The 16441-nt window shown below is 38.5% G+C and overlaps 1 protein-coding gene across 7 annotated transcripts in view; it reads right to left on the bottom strand.

Annotated features, from left to right (window-relative positions):
* Positions 1-16441, bottom strand: part of grin2ba (glutamate receptor, ionotropic, N-methyl D-aspartate 2B, genome duplicate a) — a 180908-nt gene that overhangs the window by 26942 nt on the left and 137525 nt on the right. For all 7 annotated transcript variants that reach the window (XM_028455112.1, XM_028455109.1, XM_028455111.1 and 4 more), the window contains 3 exons: positions 8392-8600; positions 7995-8166; positions 285-438 (listed from right to left, as the gene is read on the bottom strand). In XM_028455112.1, coding sequence (XP_028310913.1) covers positions 285-438; positions 7995-8166; positions 8392-8600 — 535 coding nt within the window. The remainder of the gene's footprint in view (positions 1-284; positions 439-7994; positions 8167-8391; positions 8601-16441) is intronic.

The following is a 16441-nucleotide window of genomic DNA, read 5'->3' as shown; positions in this document are numbered from 1 at the left end:
GTACAATTTCCATTAAGTAACCGTACTTCTACGTGAATAGGATATATCACTACTCTATAAACCTCTAAATAAAAGCCTGAAAACAATCATCAGTCAAACCGGCAATGGATTGATGTAAATATATAAGGACTGGGAATAAATATATATATGTCTTATGTCCGTATATTTAATATCTATCTTGGCTTTGCTGAAATCACAATAACTCAAGCAAGAAAAGGTTGTTGTTGCAATGACAATGAGCCACATGTTGCTGTCTCAGTGTTCCTCTCATAGTCAAAGCTCACCTAAGAAGGCTGAAGGTGAAACAGTGCCGTTACTACGTGAAACCATCACACTGATGCCCGTCTCGATGAAGGGCACAGAGAAGTCGATGACCTCCGACCTTTCCTCATTGATCGTCAGCGAGCCAACAGCCATGTGAGCGTTTTTCAGCACCACCTGAACAGAAAAAAAAACAAATAAGGTTTAGGATCCACATATTATTGTACAAAGGACTTGAAATCAAAACATGTCCCAGAAAATAGATTCTTAAAGGTGCAGTCCGTAACTCTTTTAAAAGGGACTTTTTGTCATATTTACTAAAGATGTCACAATGTAAGGACAGCTTTACATGAAACTAGTAGTTTGTGTGTAAAAAAACAGGCTCATTGAGCGCCGCCCTTGCTGCTCCTGCAGCCTTTGGCAGATTGCCAGAATGCACCGCGACCGAGCAAAAAAAAAACAATCAGAGCCAGGATTGTGTTTGATGGACTGTCTGAAAGCTGTTGCTCACAGGCCCCGCCCCTTTCTGCCGTGGCAAAAACACAGCGATGCTCGTAGCAAGGTAGTGCCTGGAGTGCCGTCTTTTTTACAGTGTATGGTTCGGAGGAGTAGAAGATGGAATTGGTGACTTTTCTGCTTGAAAGGTAATTACTGCTGCTTGATTTACATTATGTTTGATTTGTAATTGTTACACTAGAACTCTGTAGTGCATGTGTTGTTCATGTGCTCTCTGCTCTCACTGCAGCTTCCGAGTGGGCTGCTGTGAGTGACACTGCCTTGTTGCTGCTGCTGCTGCTGCTAATAGATTGGTGTGTGGACATTGAGAGACAGAAGCACTGCTGTAATAAGCTGTGCATGTTATATAACGTTAGCTTGTTAGCTCCTCTGACAGAGGGACTTTGGAGCCACTTTTTTCTGCTGAATACAAATGTATTTGGGTATGAAGTAGAGATGTTGAGTAATCCTGGTCCAACTCTCAATATTTCAGTCAAAGTATTTCAATTTGTCTTATTTAGTTGTAAAATGTCAGAGTGACTGCCCTCTATGGGTTGAAACCTGGCTATTACAATTGATTTTTGCTAGTGGATGGTAACAAGATCATGTGACGTTTTGGGACCATTTTGCATCACAAACAAGCACTGTTAGCCCCGCCCCTTTTATAAAAACTACCATCTGTGGGCTCTACAATCTGGGGTGAGTAGGTAGTGAATAGAGAGGTATATTGAGTAATGAGTAGCTAGTTAACATAGCATAGATTGTTCATTGAAGATTTTATAGTATAAAGTGGGCGTGTCTTTACTGCTCCAGAGCCCCGCCCATAATCAAGACATTTTTTTAAATGTCCCTCCTAGTGGCAGGTCAGGAGAAAGCAGATGTTTAGTTACTCTAACAGAACTGTTAACAAAGGGAAAGTCAGTTCAACAGCAGCCAATTACAGCCAATGTGACTGTGATGCCTGTTGATGTTTGAGTGATTCTTGTCAGAAAAAGTGAGAGCAACAAAATCAAATTCATCGTGACAGTCCCACTGCTCTTCAGGGCTCAACACACTCGACCATCGTGTGAAGGAAAAAAGCGGAGGACTCCAACACACACCTGGTGAGAACGTCAAAGCCTCTGTGACTGTCACCAGGCTATAAGATGTTATTGAAAACACACAAATGTTTCTGACAGGGCAGCTGTCTCTTTCCACCTCTGCGACCAACGTGCGTTACAATTAGTTATTATTCCTCAGGATGTTTTCTTAAATGTAAAAATAGGCAAACGTTTATTTTACCCTTTAGCACCTACCACGACGTTGGCGGCAAATCCCGGTGTGCGCACATTAGAATTACCTTAACTCTGTTAAAATTCGCTCTATTGGAAACATTCCAACAGTTTCAGAAAACTGACATGTTGAGCTTTACTGACAATCTACAAACATTACGGGAATCACGTTCCCTTATGCGTAGAAAACCCCGCAAACAAATTGCTTCGGCTTGCGAGTGCAATAGTTGCCGGAAAATGGCCTGGAAATTTTTTTTTTATTGTGAATAGTTTTATACATTCAACATTTTATATATTTGTTGAAAAAAATATGTTATTCATGTGAGCTTGAATTGATTTTTTTCCTACTAAATCTTAAAAAAAAAAAAAAAGGTGTTTTTGTGTTATTCTTAATTTTAAACTGACATTACACTGGTAAAACATGTAATGAATTGTAAATCAAACTACCAATTATTGGAAGTTTATGGAAAAAAAGGCTAAAAGCACTTCCTCATAGGACATTTACCGACCCTTTTATAGACAAAATAAGTGAAAAAATAACAACAACAAAAAAACAGGCAGAGATGTTAATATTCCGGGTGTTAAATGGTTACATTTTTCTGTTGGTTTGTAAAGCTAAGTTTATCCCTCCATAATGTGTTTCACTGACTTTCCCCAAAAAAGGAAAAAAAGTTAAAAACCGACTCCCAATTTAGTTTTTACAATATTCTAAAATTAATATCTTAATACATTAACCTCCAAGTTTCAAGATGTACAATGGAATGCTACACACTTTAGGCCAACACTCTTTTCTTGTACCGTTATTGTGGAGTTTTGACATGACTCATACCCAGTGTCATTTGGTGATATTTTCACAAATACAGCAGCTTTCACACAAAATGTCTCAAATTTATTTTAAATCACTCAACTCAAAACCTGTCTCAGAAAAATTAACAAAATGCTTTTGTTTTTTTCCCCAATTAGCTTTTTATCGATTCCTGAACAAACAATGCAAAAATCATTAGGACCATAAACCATGTGTTATTCAGCCTTAATCAAGTTCTGTGAATACAGCAAAAATCTTACAGTCAGTTAACATTACAACATGATGTTTTATTGCTTTATTAACCAAGCTGGTGCATCTGAATCACACAATGGTAAATTTAATCGACAAATAAATGTAAAATACAAAATCTAATAACTAAAACTTCAGAAAAAGTCGCTAGACTTGTCAATAGCTGCTTTCGATCAATCAAACTGGACCAATACATTTTCACCAATGAATCCATCTGTAAAAAGTGAGGTGAATAAATTTGAGTTTTTATGAAAGTGCAGGTGTCATCCTCCACGGGTGAGACGTGTCTGCATATAACTTTAAATGGAGTAAATAATGCAAAAGACTGAACGTCAGTCTCAGAGTTGAACTCATTAAAGGGGGGAGCTGTAGGGGGACACAGAGGGGCAGTGGACACTCGTGATGGTCACCAGGGGACAGAAAGTATGGGGCAGAGCGCCAGGGAGAGGAAAGTAGGTTATCACAGTGGGTCATAGCTGCTTGAAATAGCCACCCCGAGGCCGCTCTCTACCTGCTGCCCTCCTCACTTCAGCCGCTCTGCACAGGTGGTAAATTTAGCCCCTGCATTTTATAGCCCCACAGCACGAGCACAGAGTGGGCTGGGTTTGTCTCTCTGAGTTAATAAGATGCGTGTGAGTCAGAAGTTACCTTACGGTCGGTGTGTGTGCGTGTGTGCGTGCGTGCATGTGTGTTTGAGTGAGTCATTAAAAGGAGAGAGAAGCGTGCAAACCTTTGTGGGCCACCTGTGAAGTGGACCTTTAAAGGCAGGGAGAATATTACACATCCACTTTGCTTCTCCACACAGTCTGCTCAGCCATGTTGGACCGCGTGCAAAAGTGCAGATCTCACCCATCACTTATATCTAGTCTAACAGCGTGCATGTGCGTGGCTGCGCGCACACACACACACACACACACACACACACACACACACACAGTTAAATGTGCTAACATTTCTCTTGGGTGAAGAACAGTTGCATCCAGCAGCGCGCTCACTTCCTCTCTCGCTCCCTCCATCTCCCTCCTACGACTTGTTCTCTCCATGTTATGAAAGTGACCCATGTGGGTGAGAGAATGAGTGAACAAGGATGTGCATTAGTGTGTGTGCATGTGAGGACAAACTCATGTAGTGCCGCTCTGTTTCCTGGCTGTACACGGCTCAAGTGCAAACACACACACACACACACACACACATCTGTCTTTAAGCAGACAAAGAAAAGTCCTCAAAGTCATTAGAGATGAAGAAGAACTTCTGAACAATTGAATTAGAGATTCCTTTGGGAAGCACTATTCACACGGCTTTATGAATGAGGTCCAAAGAAAGATTTCAGTGTCGATCAGTGGACAATTACCACTGGATGGAAAGCTAATTAAAGAAAGTATTTTTAGTAATGCCCACATTTAAATCCTTATATACTCACCCCTAGCATTGCACAGAAAAAAAAAAACTTCAACCGTAAACCTTATCACACAAAAATTACAAAGCAGCATTATTTAACTATTGATAAACAGTGCAGAGGTGAAAGTAATGAATTACAAGTTCAGTGGTAGAGTGGGTCGTCCAATAACCGAGGGTTGGGGGTTCGAATCTCACTCTATCCGAGTCATTGTCATTGAGTCATTGGGCAAGGCACTTTAACCACATAGACTCGTATGAATTGTGCATGAATGTTGGTGGTGGTCAGAGGGGCAGTAGACGCAAAATGGCAGCCACGCTTCTGTCAGTATGCCCCAGGGCAGCTGTGGTTACATTGTAGCTTACCACCACCGATATGATTAATGTGAGTGACTGGTGTGAATGAATAATGGTTTCTGTAAGCGCTTTGAGTCTCCTCAAAAAAGGCGAATTATAAATGCAAGCCATTATTATTATTATTATTATTATTATTGACGTTATTGTAATTGAGTTGCTTTTATGGGTACTTGTATGTTTTTGAGTATATTTCTAAATCAGTAATTGTACTTGTACTAAAGTACATTTTAAGAGAAGTTAAGTAATTCATTACATTTCCACACCCAAACGTTACTGAGTAAATAACTTTTTTATTTTATTTTATAATTATCAACGTACATTGTGAAACTACAAAAAATTAAATGACCAAACAACTATCAAATGCATCACATCATGGCCGACCAATCAGATTAAACGTAATGCCAATCACCAAAACAGCATTGAATGCTGGGTATTTTCTCAGTTTTAATTCAATTCAATTCAACTTCATTTATATAGTGCAGATTACAACAATAGTCATGTCATATCAAAATATGAACATCCTTTTTTCATGCATTTTAGAGCTCATTAATGTAGCTATACTTAGAGCCTGGTCATTTATTTATTCATTTTTAATTGAATTCATTGGTGTTACATTATTCAAAAAAAAAGACTTGTACATTTTGATAAAACTTTTATTTTATACAGATTGTAGAAAGTTGTGCAAGATTTCATCTCTTCCCTTTATACACGTTCATACACAAGAACCGTGGCAAGATTTATTATCAAAAATAAACACGGGGAGGTGAAAGTAACATGTGACTTTTATTTTGAGTAATATTTATTGAGCTACTTTTTACTTGTAATTTAATATTTTATGTATAATTTACTTGTACTTGTGTAACATTTCAATCAAGTAACAATACTTCTACTTGAGCAGGATATATCAGGACTCTTTACACTTCTGGGTATAAGCTGTAATAATGAATCAGGGAGTTTAGTAGGAAAATGGATTTGCACAAAGCCCTTTGAAAACTAACATGGTGACCAATGGCAAAGTCACCCATAAAAGCTGACATGTATAATCAAGTTAGAACAGAAACCTCTCAATGATTTCTCCTCGTCTCTCCTCTCCGATCGTTGGTCTTTGCACAAATTGTGTAAAAGCACTTAATTATGTCAGTGAGTGATGGTGAGAGTGCTGAGACAAGTCCTGGAGTGTGTCTGTGAGTGTGAGTCCAGATCTGGGTGCATTAAGGGTGTAAGATATGCAGTAGTTCTCTGGCTGCGCTCCAGCTGCACAAGGACACACTTAAGTGTTAAATGCATCAGATCTATAAGGAAAGGAATGACCTTACATAGGTTTTCTGCCTTTCTATCCAATGCGTCTGCATCTTTCAGCTAGTAATACACAAGTGTGCTTGTGTCTGCACGTGACTGTGAGAGAGTGGAAGCGATGTGAAGGCCCCCCCGCCTTGATGACCATTCATAAGTGGAGGTGAGAGAGAGACGGATCATTATGGTGCTTTTAGCTCCCAGCTAAGGCCTCGTGTAGATGATGGGTTGGTTCAAAGTAATTGAAATGTTAAAGTTTTTGCTTGGAAAATGTGCACGTGATCCTCTGAAGGTGGTTTAAATGATAAGAGTCACACAAAGGAGCAGTTTTCCCTCACGTGACCTATCGGATGTTAATTGATGTCTTATCTGTTTCTGCTTTTAACAGATTCAAGACAAGGGGCAGACTCGCAGCGTGGAGAATATTAACCATGTTGATTAAAGATCAAAGAGCAGAGAAATGTTGAGTTGAGTGAAATATACAAACTCATCTCCACAAACCCTGCGTGACACAAGAGGCTTATCAATGTCTGAGCACTTTCAGCACCAAAGCAAACACTAGCTGCGTTTCCATTACCCTTAGAAATGTGCAAAGTCTGAATAGTGCAATAAAAACTGGTCATGGAAACACCAGAGTTTTGTAAAAACACTCAAATATCACTAAAAAGTGTTACGCTTTCATGAGGAGGAATTTCAGACGATATCAAAATGTGTCGCAAAAGCGCCATGGAAACACTTTGCAGTACGGTGTCGTATCTGGTCACATGACATGAGGTACCTGGTCACATGACCACTGCTCTCCGAGACAACATGGCGCGGTACGTGTAAACAGAAGAGGATATCGGGACATTTCTTAGCATTAGACTTTAAAGGTATTACTGCCACATTAGACGTGAAACAACAAAGGAATACAGAGTGGTATAAGGAGGTTCTGAGCGTCCGTCACCCAGCAGCGACGTCTCACGGGATGAGATATTGCGGGTGTTATGTGGCAAAGCTAAATAAAAATGAAAAAAACAGCTTCTAACTGAGTTCATGCTCTAATCTTACAGGTCTTATCGCCTGTTTTATGTCAGCTTAAATATTGCACAGAAAATGTATCAAACCAGCCAAATCTGGCCTGTAAACGTCCAATCCAACCAATGGGTTGATTAGTAAATTAGAGATGATCAAGAAACAATCCTACCTACAGTATGCAGTGATGTTGAGGCATTAGTTTATGCTTAAAGTTAATCTATAGTTGCTACGCTTCACTGTGTTTCTCAAATGGGGGTACGTGATGGCACTACAGGGGATACTGGAGAGGGAGTGAGTGCAAAATTAACAAATAAAAGCATTAAAAATATGGAGTTTTATAATGCTTATTTCAGTTAAAAATGATAATCATAATAATGATGATGAAATTATCTTGATTAGAACATGAGCTGAAAGTACAAGGGTCTTTCTTGGTTCCACACCAGGTGGGAGATGATTGGAAATGATAAAAAAATAGAAAATTATCTATTCAGGAGGCACTAAATACTGTTTCATTCCACTTATTTAGAAAATGAGTTTCCTAAAAATGTGTGTTATTCCACCTTTTTTTTATAGTTGGTTTTTTTGTAGTATTCTGAGCAACGTTTAGTAGGACAAAGGGGGTACTTGGATTCAGAAATAAGAAAGAGGGCGTACGTGAGCCAAAAAAGTTTGAGAACCACTGCTTTGTGAGAATTGATTGTAAAATTAAAAGTTAATCATTATGAGAAGTTAGGCAGGAAATGTTAATTCTGCAACTATGCAAACAGGATATGAATATTTGTAGAGCAAAACTATGCGTGGGTCTTTATTTTGGTATTTGATCTTGTATAATAGAGATAACGTGTTCTCACCTCTCCCACCATGCCGTTCCAGGTCCCATTGATCTTCTTGCCGTGTTTCCCATTAGTGACCAAGTAAAGGTCGTATGTGAATTTCACTGACTTGGCGATCTTCTTCAGGATGTCGATACAGAATCCCTTACAGCAGCGCTTGATGTAGATCCCCGTCTCCTTCGTCTCGTTACTGCACAACACAAACATCTGACGTTGTTAGAAATCTGGTTCGACTCACACTTGCCCGTGCATTTTACATGTGATCAGATTCAGGGTGTATTCTGGGTCAGTTCTGCTTAATGAACAGGTATTTTCCTTTCATGAGAGCTCAGCAATAGTTCAAAGTCTAGGTTATTTTTATTATTATTTCAGCATGTGCTACTTTGACGTGGATGAGCTGAGATTAAAGGCTCACAGTGCTTTGATCTGTTTCCGGCAGGGAACAGTGTTCCTCATGCAGGTCCCACTCAGCGGATCCACGTCCTCCACAATGACAAACGGAGCTTCTTCCAATGTAACAATGGATAAGTGGTCATCCTCCCGACTTGCCGCCCCCCCATAAAGTTCATAGCGAGGCCACACGTGGTACTTCATGGACAGGGAGCCGTTTTCCCACTTACCCACCTGGAAAAGACACAGATAGTAATACAAGCATTAAAGTTAATTATATCAAAAATACAACATTTCTAAATCAGCAACCGGGGTTGGGATCAATTAAATTATTCAGTTATAGTTACGTTCTCAATTACTTAAGTTCAATTAAAATTAATTACAATTACTGAGCCTGAAATAAATAACCAAATAAAAGTTAACTCTCCTCTCGTGTTAGCTTTCTGTTAGCATCTCTTATAACAACGGGTCCTAAATCAGCTGTAAAATACACTAAAAAGAAATATCTTTTATCTATCTATTGGTTACCTTGGTAGGCTTCTTAATCAATGAAAATATAGGTTTTAATATTTTTGGTGTGGACATCTGAGACTTTTTTGTGTCACTATACCCCTCAATTAAATGTTTTTTTAAATGGTAAAATGTGGGAAAGCGTGATATGAAACACATTTTAATAGTTGTTAACTACACGTGTAGAACTGTACATAGAACTGTAACATGGTTCCCCAGTTTTGCGTTAAATTATTAATTTGATAGAATTTTCATGGGAATTACAATCACAAAGTCAGCAACTAAAGCCACCAAAATACCAAATAAATGTAAAATTATTGATGTAATTTATTACCACACACCATCATTCCTGTAAAAAAAAAAAAGAAAGAAATAATAGTAATAATAAAAAGTTTGAAATAAAATTATTTTAAAATACATGTGGATAAAAATACATTACGTCTTAAGGAATAAACCTGTATTTACAGTGTTAAAGTAAAAATAAACCGTTTTTTGTTGCTTTTTTTAATTGAAGATGTTCCAGAGACTGTTTTTTAAAATTATTGATAATAGGGAAATATTTTAAATTCTCTCATCACAAATCCTTTTATGGTTATGACAGAGAACGTTTAATCAAACTGTATTGGGTGCACATAACTAGCACCAAGCTCACAAGAGTCGTGGTAATATAGTTCAGTCGTTTTCCTTTCACTGTTGGTGACTTACGACAAAGCACTTCAGATTGATACCAGATGTCAGAGCGAGGCCACCTCTGGGCAAATAAAGCAGAAATAATGTGCTGTCCCCTCTTGAAGATTCTCATTGCATTAGACAGTAAAAACTAACAACCAAGAAGAGGCATGAGTTACTTTCTTAGGAGGACTTTGGTTCATTTTGTTTCTGAGATTAAAAAAAACCCAAAACATTTGATTCCTCATTTTCATTTGTGAATTATAATTTCAAAGTAGCGGTAATTTAGGCAGCACTCACACAGTACTACCCCAGCACAGTTCCCTCCGACACATACATCATCACATTAATACACAACAAACGCAATGGCATCACAAAAAAAAAAAATTCAATCTATTTTAACGATAATCGGCACTCGCAAACGTCCAGATTGTGAAGGGATGCCCACACGGTAAAAAACGTAATCACCACATTTAGTTTGCTGCATTAATCAGTGTACTCCCTCCATCCAGGGGTACTTAAGCAGATGTCAGGGGGTACTTGGAAACATTTTTCAGTCATTTCTAAGAAAATGAGACTTTTTATACGCTTCATTTTACCCAAGATTTTTGTCTAGCCATCAACAATAAATGGCAAGAAGATAATTAGCAAAAACGAGGCATTACTACATCGGAATACATATTAAATTTCAAATATGAAATAATGAGCACTCAAAAACATCAGGAATACTTTAATTAACAAGTTACCGTAAATGCCTTATTACTATAAGGGTGCGACAATACACTGAGTTCACAGTACGATACAATACACACTATTGGACTGGCCATATATACATGTAAATGTGACAATTCTTTTGAAAGGGAAAAAAGATGTGGTTTAAAAAAAACAAGGCAGTGGCAATCTGTACGGTTGCCGTAACAATATACCGACATTCTATCTGCAGCGCCCCTCATTGGCCAGTTTAGGTCACGTGATAAGGTCAGTCATTGGCCAGTTTAGGTCACATGATTAAGACAAACCTAACCGTAAACCTAACCCTAAAAATTGTTGCGATCTAGGGTTATAACCTAACTCTAAGACGCTACGTACGTGTACTTCGGTAATCGTGCCAATAGCACCAGGAGTCTTTCGTACGGCAACCGTACAAATAGACACTTTCAAAAAACAACAATGAGACTTTAACTCTTGACATACATACTCTGGGTATGATATAATAAATTATCTGACCACTATTCGTGATACCACTCACACCATCAACGATACATCTTATGACATTTTAATGTCTCGATATATTGTACGATATACGCTCCCACGTTTACATAAAATTGTTGCTCTACAAACAGATAAGTATTCAGAGAAGTCTGCAAATTTGAAAACGTGTACTCCTATAACTAAAGCAAGGGGATACTCATATAAAGGTAGGGGTACTCATGGTTTTAAAAAAAAGGTTCAAAGTGGAGCACGAGACAACAAAAATTTGGAAACACTGTTTGCCAACTGTGCCGTGTTCTGGTCGACCAGCCCGTGCTGGTGAAGCCTACAGTTACACTCACACTAGCCAAACAATCGGGAGTTAAGGTGTCAAACCCGCCTAGGCCTGGTCTTGATTGCAGTATAAGCACATCTAAGACTTGAGTTTTATTCTCGACCAGTGGTTCTCAAATATTTTTGGCTAAAGTACCCACTTTAACTCCTGAATCTAAGCACCCCCTTTGCTTAGAAAAGTATTTAAAAACAACTTTAGGGCATAATGATGGAATAAACGAGTGAGAACACAGGTTTAAAATAATCTGATTTTGTAAATAAGTGAAAAGAAACAGTAATTAGTGCAGTGGTTCGCAACCTTTTTTTGGATCGTGACCCCATTATCATTTCAAGAATTTCTGGTGACCTCAAGGACATTTTATGTCTAGAATTAGTTTTTGATCATGTTTGAGCTCAGATAATATCGTTATTTTTAATGAAAAAAAAAAGAAAAAAAAAATACCTCCAGGGGTACACGTACCCCCAATTGAGAAACAGCATCAACAGATTTGATGGCACTTTCCTTTTTGTTTTAAGATCAGTTGAAGAACTTCACTTTCTCTTTAAGTTTCTTTGGACTTGACTGACCTGCTAATAAAAATAAATGATTGCTACAATTACAGTATATAATACCGTCATCGATGTAAGAAGTAAATTAGATCCATTTTTCCTCAACGATGTCTTCAAAAAGCCTGATGTAAAGTAATTATCTGTATTTTAGAAAGGTTGAATAGTGTTTGCACCCTGACACTTCCAAAAGCTGTAACACTAGGAGAGGAGAGAAAAGGGGGAAAAGATGAGAAGAGTGGATGCAGACCATGGGTCGGAAAATGAGAACAAGGTTATCCTGAAGGACGGGACAAAATAGAGCAAAGAGCAGAAAATTGAGATCAAAGGGAGAAGCAGGACAGAGAAGCACAGAGGCAGATAAGTGGATAGAGAGCAACATGAGCCATATGACACTCCAACACGAGAATGCTCTGCTATCAGAGGAGGAGAATCTAAAAGAAAAAAGAGAGCCAGGAACTCATTCAGATGCAAAACAGCGGCGTCCCTGCGGAGGAGTGTCCAGCTGTAAGTCTGGAGGGTGTTCAGTCTTTGTGAACGTCTTCCACAGAGAAAGTGACATCAATTAGTCAAACTCCTTCAGGTGCTGCTCACATATAAACCCCATCTCAGAGACTTTGTCGGTGACTTCTGTTGAGCCCAGGAGACGCAGAATATCAAGACAAAAGGCATGGATTAGCAAATCAGCTGCAGTGTATTTAGGAAGATAAGGTGGGACAGGGTGTGTGAATGGCCACGGGTACATAATTTTGTTTAAATTCAGAATTAATAACTCATGTTTCCATGGAAATATTAATTCGGCTTTATTCAATTCTGCGTTTGGTCTGGGGAAGGCTCTGATTGGACAGGGGGCGAACGAAACATATCTATCGGAAAAAAACACAACAAATATTTTCTTTTTGGCTACAACATAGACGACCACATAATAAGAACTGTTTTCACTTTCACTTGGTTTCACCTTCAGCAGGAGAAAGGAGATAGAAAACCATACAATAAATGTTATAATGATCCGTGTGTCATTAGTGAAGCTCTGGTGCGTCATGCCTCTATGAAGCCTGTTCTGTTTACTGATGTCCGTGTGTGTAATAAGTCTGTGTGAATGACCGCATGTTTATGCTTGCGTCCATCCCCTCTTTTCATTATATCCATGGCTCTTATTAAATAAATAGTCTTGGCTCCAGTGTGGAAGGTCATCCTAGACTATGTCGTCACTAGCGCGTCATCGCGGCAAGTCACGCATGCGCAGAAAGACCGGAATTAACTTAAAGATAGAGGAATTAAAAGCGGACTTAAGTTTAATTCAGAATGACATTTGAATTCAGAAATAAGTGTTTACAAGGTCAAGAGGATTTAACTTTCATTCTGAATTAAAGGGGAAATAAAGCTCCCATGTAAACTTGGCCATTGTGTAAACACTCTTTATGGAAATGTGATCAAACACATCACACTTCAGGGAGAATGAACTTGGCATCGCGGCTGGAAGAAGACAAGCCAGGCCTGTGTATCCCTGAGGCTCAATGCATCCTTTTACAAACTGGACCAAACAGACAGGGGAGCGAGGACGGGATGGAGATGAGGAAAACAGGCTTAAAATCTGCCTCCAGGGTCATGAACATGACTGGACACTACAGAGTCTTCACTCTAAACTTCAAAGGTGCAGTACCTGGATGGTTATAGGCTCATTAAGATCCAGGAAAAGTTGTCCAGCTGGAAGTCAAGCTAAGAATTAAACATGAGCAAGGAAGAGGAGGCGGAGGAAGAGACGGAGGGAGGACGAGTGAGGGAGGGGATGGACAAAGAGAGCGACTCACCTTGTTCTCTGATCAGAGGACAGAATATAGATTAGAGGCAGAAGAAAAAGAGGAATCCTAAGAATATAGAACAGGGGTGTCAGACTGCAAGACACGGACACAATGGAGCAGGAGCATGAGGAAACACAGATGCATGCTGGGGACTTGGCAGGTGGTGCAATGTTTCAGGTTTATTTAGGGTTATCCATGAGGATTTACATGTACACGCTTCCACCATCTTCTCCAAACTCTACTCAGAAAACGAAAGAAGGGTTTTCATTCATTGACGTCATTTCAAATACTATTTTATTGAATAGGACACAACGTTGACCGAATATAACCTCTGTCTTTAACCCTCTGCAGTTTTAAATATTATAGTAGAGATTTTATGCATGTGCCCCATGTGGGATGATTTCAATCCTTTGGAAGTTTAGTTTATTCTTTTTCAATCGTTTGGTGTGAAAATTTGAGGAGTTTCTGCTCGAAGCACAAGAAGCAAGAAGGGTAATGGTTTTGAAAACATCCATACTGTTGATTTTCTTTCATGAGGGCAGGACTCAGTGACACTCAGTCAATTCTTTTAAGGACTTGATTTACTAAGATCCCAAATAGAGAACGATTAATGAATTGACTGCACAAGCAGAAAGATTGCAAGCGCTGTTTGTTCACTGGTGCGTGTGATTTACTAAGATTACCAATGCAGATGATAGCAGGTGCAAAAGTGGTGGAGACGCACTTTTTAGATTCATTCATTCCACAAACGGAATTGAATTGCATCGTCGACACAAGCAGAAAAGATGTTCCCTTAATTCCCTTTCATTGCAACACCGCAGCCACCTGTGCGTAAAGCTGAAAGTTACCACCATCCTGGCAAATACGGTAAGAAATGCGCAAAACAGTCTCCGCAAATCTGTTATAATTTAAGTGAACTACATTCTGAGTGCTAAATTGATCCGTTTGCTTCTCCTCCTCCCAGGATTCTGTGAGTGCTGGCAGAGATGCCAAGATTGCATATTGATTCAAGGCAAACCCCACAATGCACTGCGTGAACATTTTGACAAACGGAATGTTTTGGAGATCAAATGATTTTATCGAATAAAATAATCTTGAATAAAAAGGTTTAATATATCGTCCCCAGGGGAATAGCACCGGAAACTATACTAGTATTCTTGCATTATTACATAAGCTTTCTATTTTCTTCACAATAACATAACGACTCCATATTCAATGCTTGTATTTTATAAATCTGTTCTACTATAATTCAGTGGTTTTTTGAATATTGAGCTTGTGACATACTTTTGTTACAATTTAGTGGCGGCTGGTAAATTTTGGGGTGGGGAGGGGGGTATAACTAAAAAAAAAAGTATATATATATGTATATACTGTATATACAAACCCTTTCCAAAAAATTTGAAAATAATGGAAAAGTTGTTAATTTCCATAATTCCATTCAAAAAGTTAAACTTTCATAGATTATAGATTCAGGGCACACAATTTAAACGACTGTTTATTTTTACATAATTTGGGCTTCCAGCTCATAGAACCCACGAAAATAGGATTTCAAAAAATTCAAATCACCATTTACTTTTCAGTTTTTGCAGAAGAAGGACTGGACTGTTGGCCAGTGGTCCAAGCTTCTCTTTTCTGATGAAAGAACCCAAGCTGCTTGAGGTCCAGTGTAAAATATCCACATGTCATGATTTGGGGTCTAATGTTCTGTTCTGTTCCTCACTCGTCTTCCTCCAAACCCTTGGACCTTGATTCCCAAATGAAAGACACACTTTACGTTCATCTGATACTTTCCATGATATTCTATTTTTCTGGAAAGGGTCTGTACATATATATTTAATCATGGGGACACTTTGGCCACCGACTTAATACTTGGTGGCAGTAAAATTTAGTCTTCAAAATCATTTTTTTTTTTTAATTCCAGCATTTAAATGCACAAGAGTGCACATAGTTAATTTCAATCAAAATAATATATTGCCTAAAAAAGAATTGAGTAAGCAGTTGCTTTCCCTCATTTCACCTTCTCTCCCTCTCGTTTCTTTCCTTGCGTTTTTGGCCTGGTTTTCCTTTCTTGAGAAAAGACATGTTTTCTTGCTGTTGCATATCTTGTTCCTTGTCACATCAACAGTTCAGACTACCTGCCACAGCAGCAGCAGCAGCAGCACATGTTGGTCGTACAGTTTGTACTGTTTTAAAGGTGGTGTATAGCTAGGGCCCTGATGCAGCCGGAATATTTGTTTTTAATGCAAAACTGTGCTTAACAACCAGCATATTTTCACACAACGCCCCTATTTTTCTGCATTTATGTGTATTACTAAATTGAGTGTTTGTTGTTGTTGCATGGCCTTGCGGACAGTCTTTTATATTTCACTGCGTATTTGTACGAGCATGTAACAAATAAAAATCTTGAATCTTGAATTTTTCATTTAGGTATATCTCCATTTACTTTCGGTTAAATTAAGACAAAAAAAAACAATTTTGGGGCTGTTATTCATCAAAAGTTACAGATTTTCATTACAAAATGATTAATTTGGTAATGTTATAAAAATAAACTTGCTCACATCTAATTGTGTTGAAAGCTAGAACATTAGTATTTCTCATGCATACCGACTACTGTATCTTACTGTAAGTAAGCCGATCCAGTCCGCTAGATTTTTTTTTTTTTTTTGACGAGCGAGTGGAGGTAGACATGGAAACAAGTGGCCAAAAATGGTCCAAAAGTGGCAAAAACGTAGTAAGAAAAGAGTGAAAAGGGACTAAAACGAGCCTAAAGAAGTCAAGAGTGGCCAAAAAATGGGCAAATAAAGAGGAACCAGGTGGTATGTAATGGCAAAGGGTAACTTTAATGGGCAAAATGTGACAAACACTAGTAAAAAAGGGCAAAAAAGTCAAACTTCCTTAGCTTATTTAGATGAAAAGTGGCCAAAAATTAATTTTTTAAATGGGGCAAAAAAGGGGCAAAAATGACCAAAGCTAATAGGTAAAAAGGGGTTAAAAAGTTCCCCC

The sequence above is a fragment of the Gouania willdenowi genome, chromosome 8 (genome assembly GCF_900634775.1).
Source record: "Gouania willdenowi chromosome 8, fGouWil2.1, whole genome shotgun sequence".
In the NCBI taxonomy this organism is placed as follows: Eukaryota; Metazoa; Chordata; class Actinopteri; order Blenniiformes; family Gobiesocidae; genus Gouania; species Gouania willdenowi.
The sequence above is the reverse complement of the archived record's forward strand: the minus strand, read 5'-3'. Positions and strand labels throughout refer to the sequence as shown.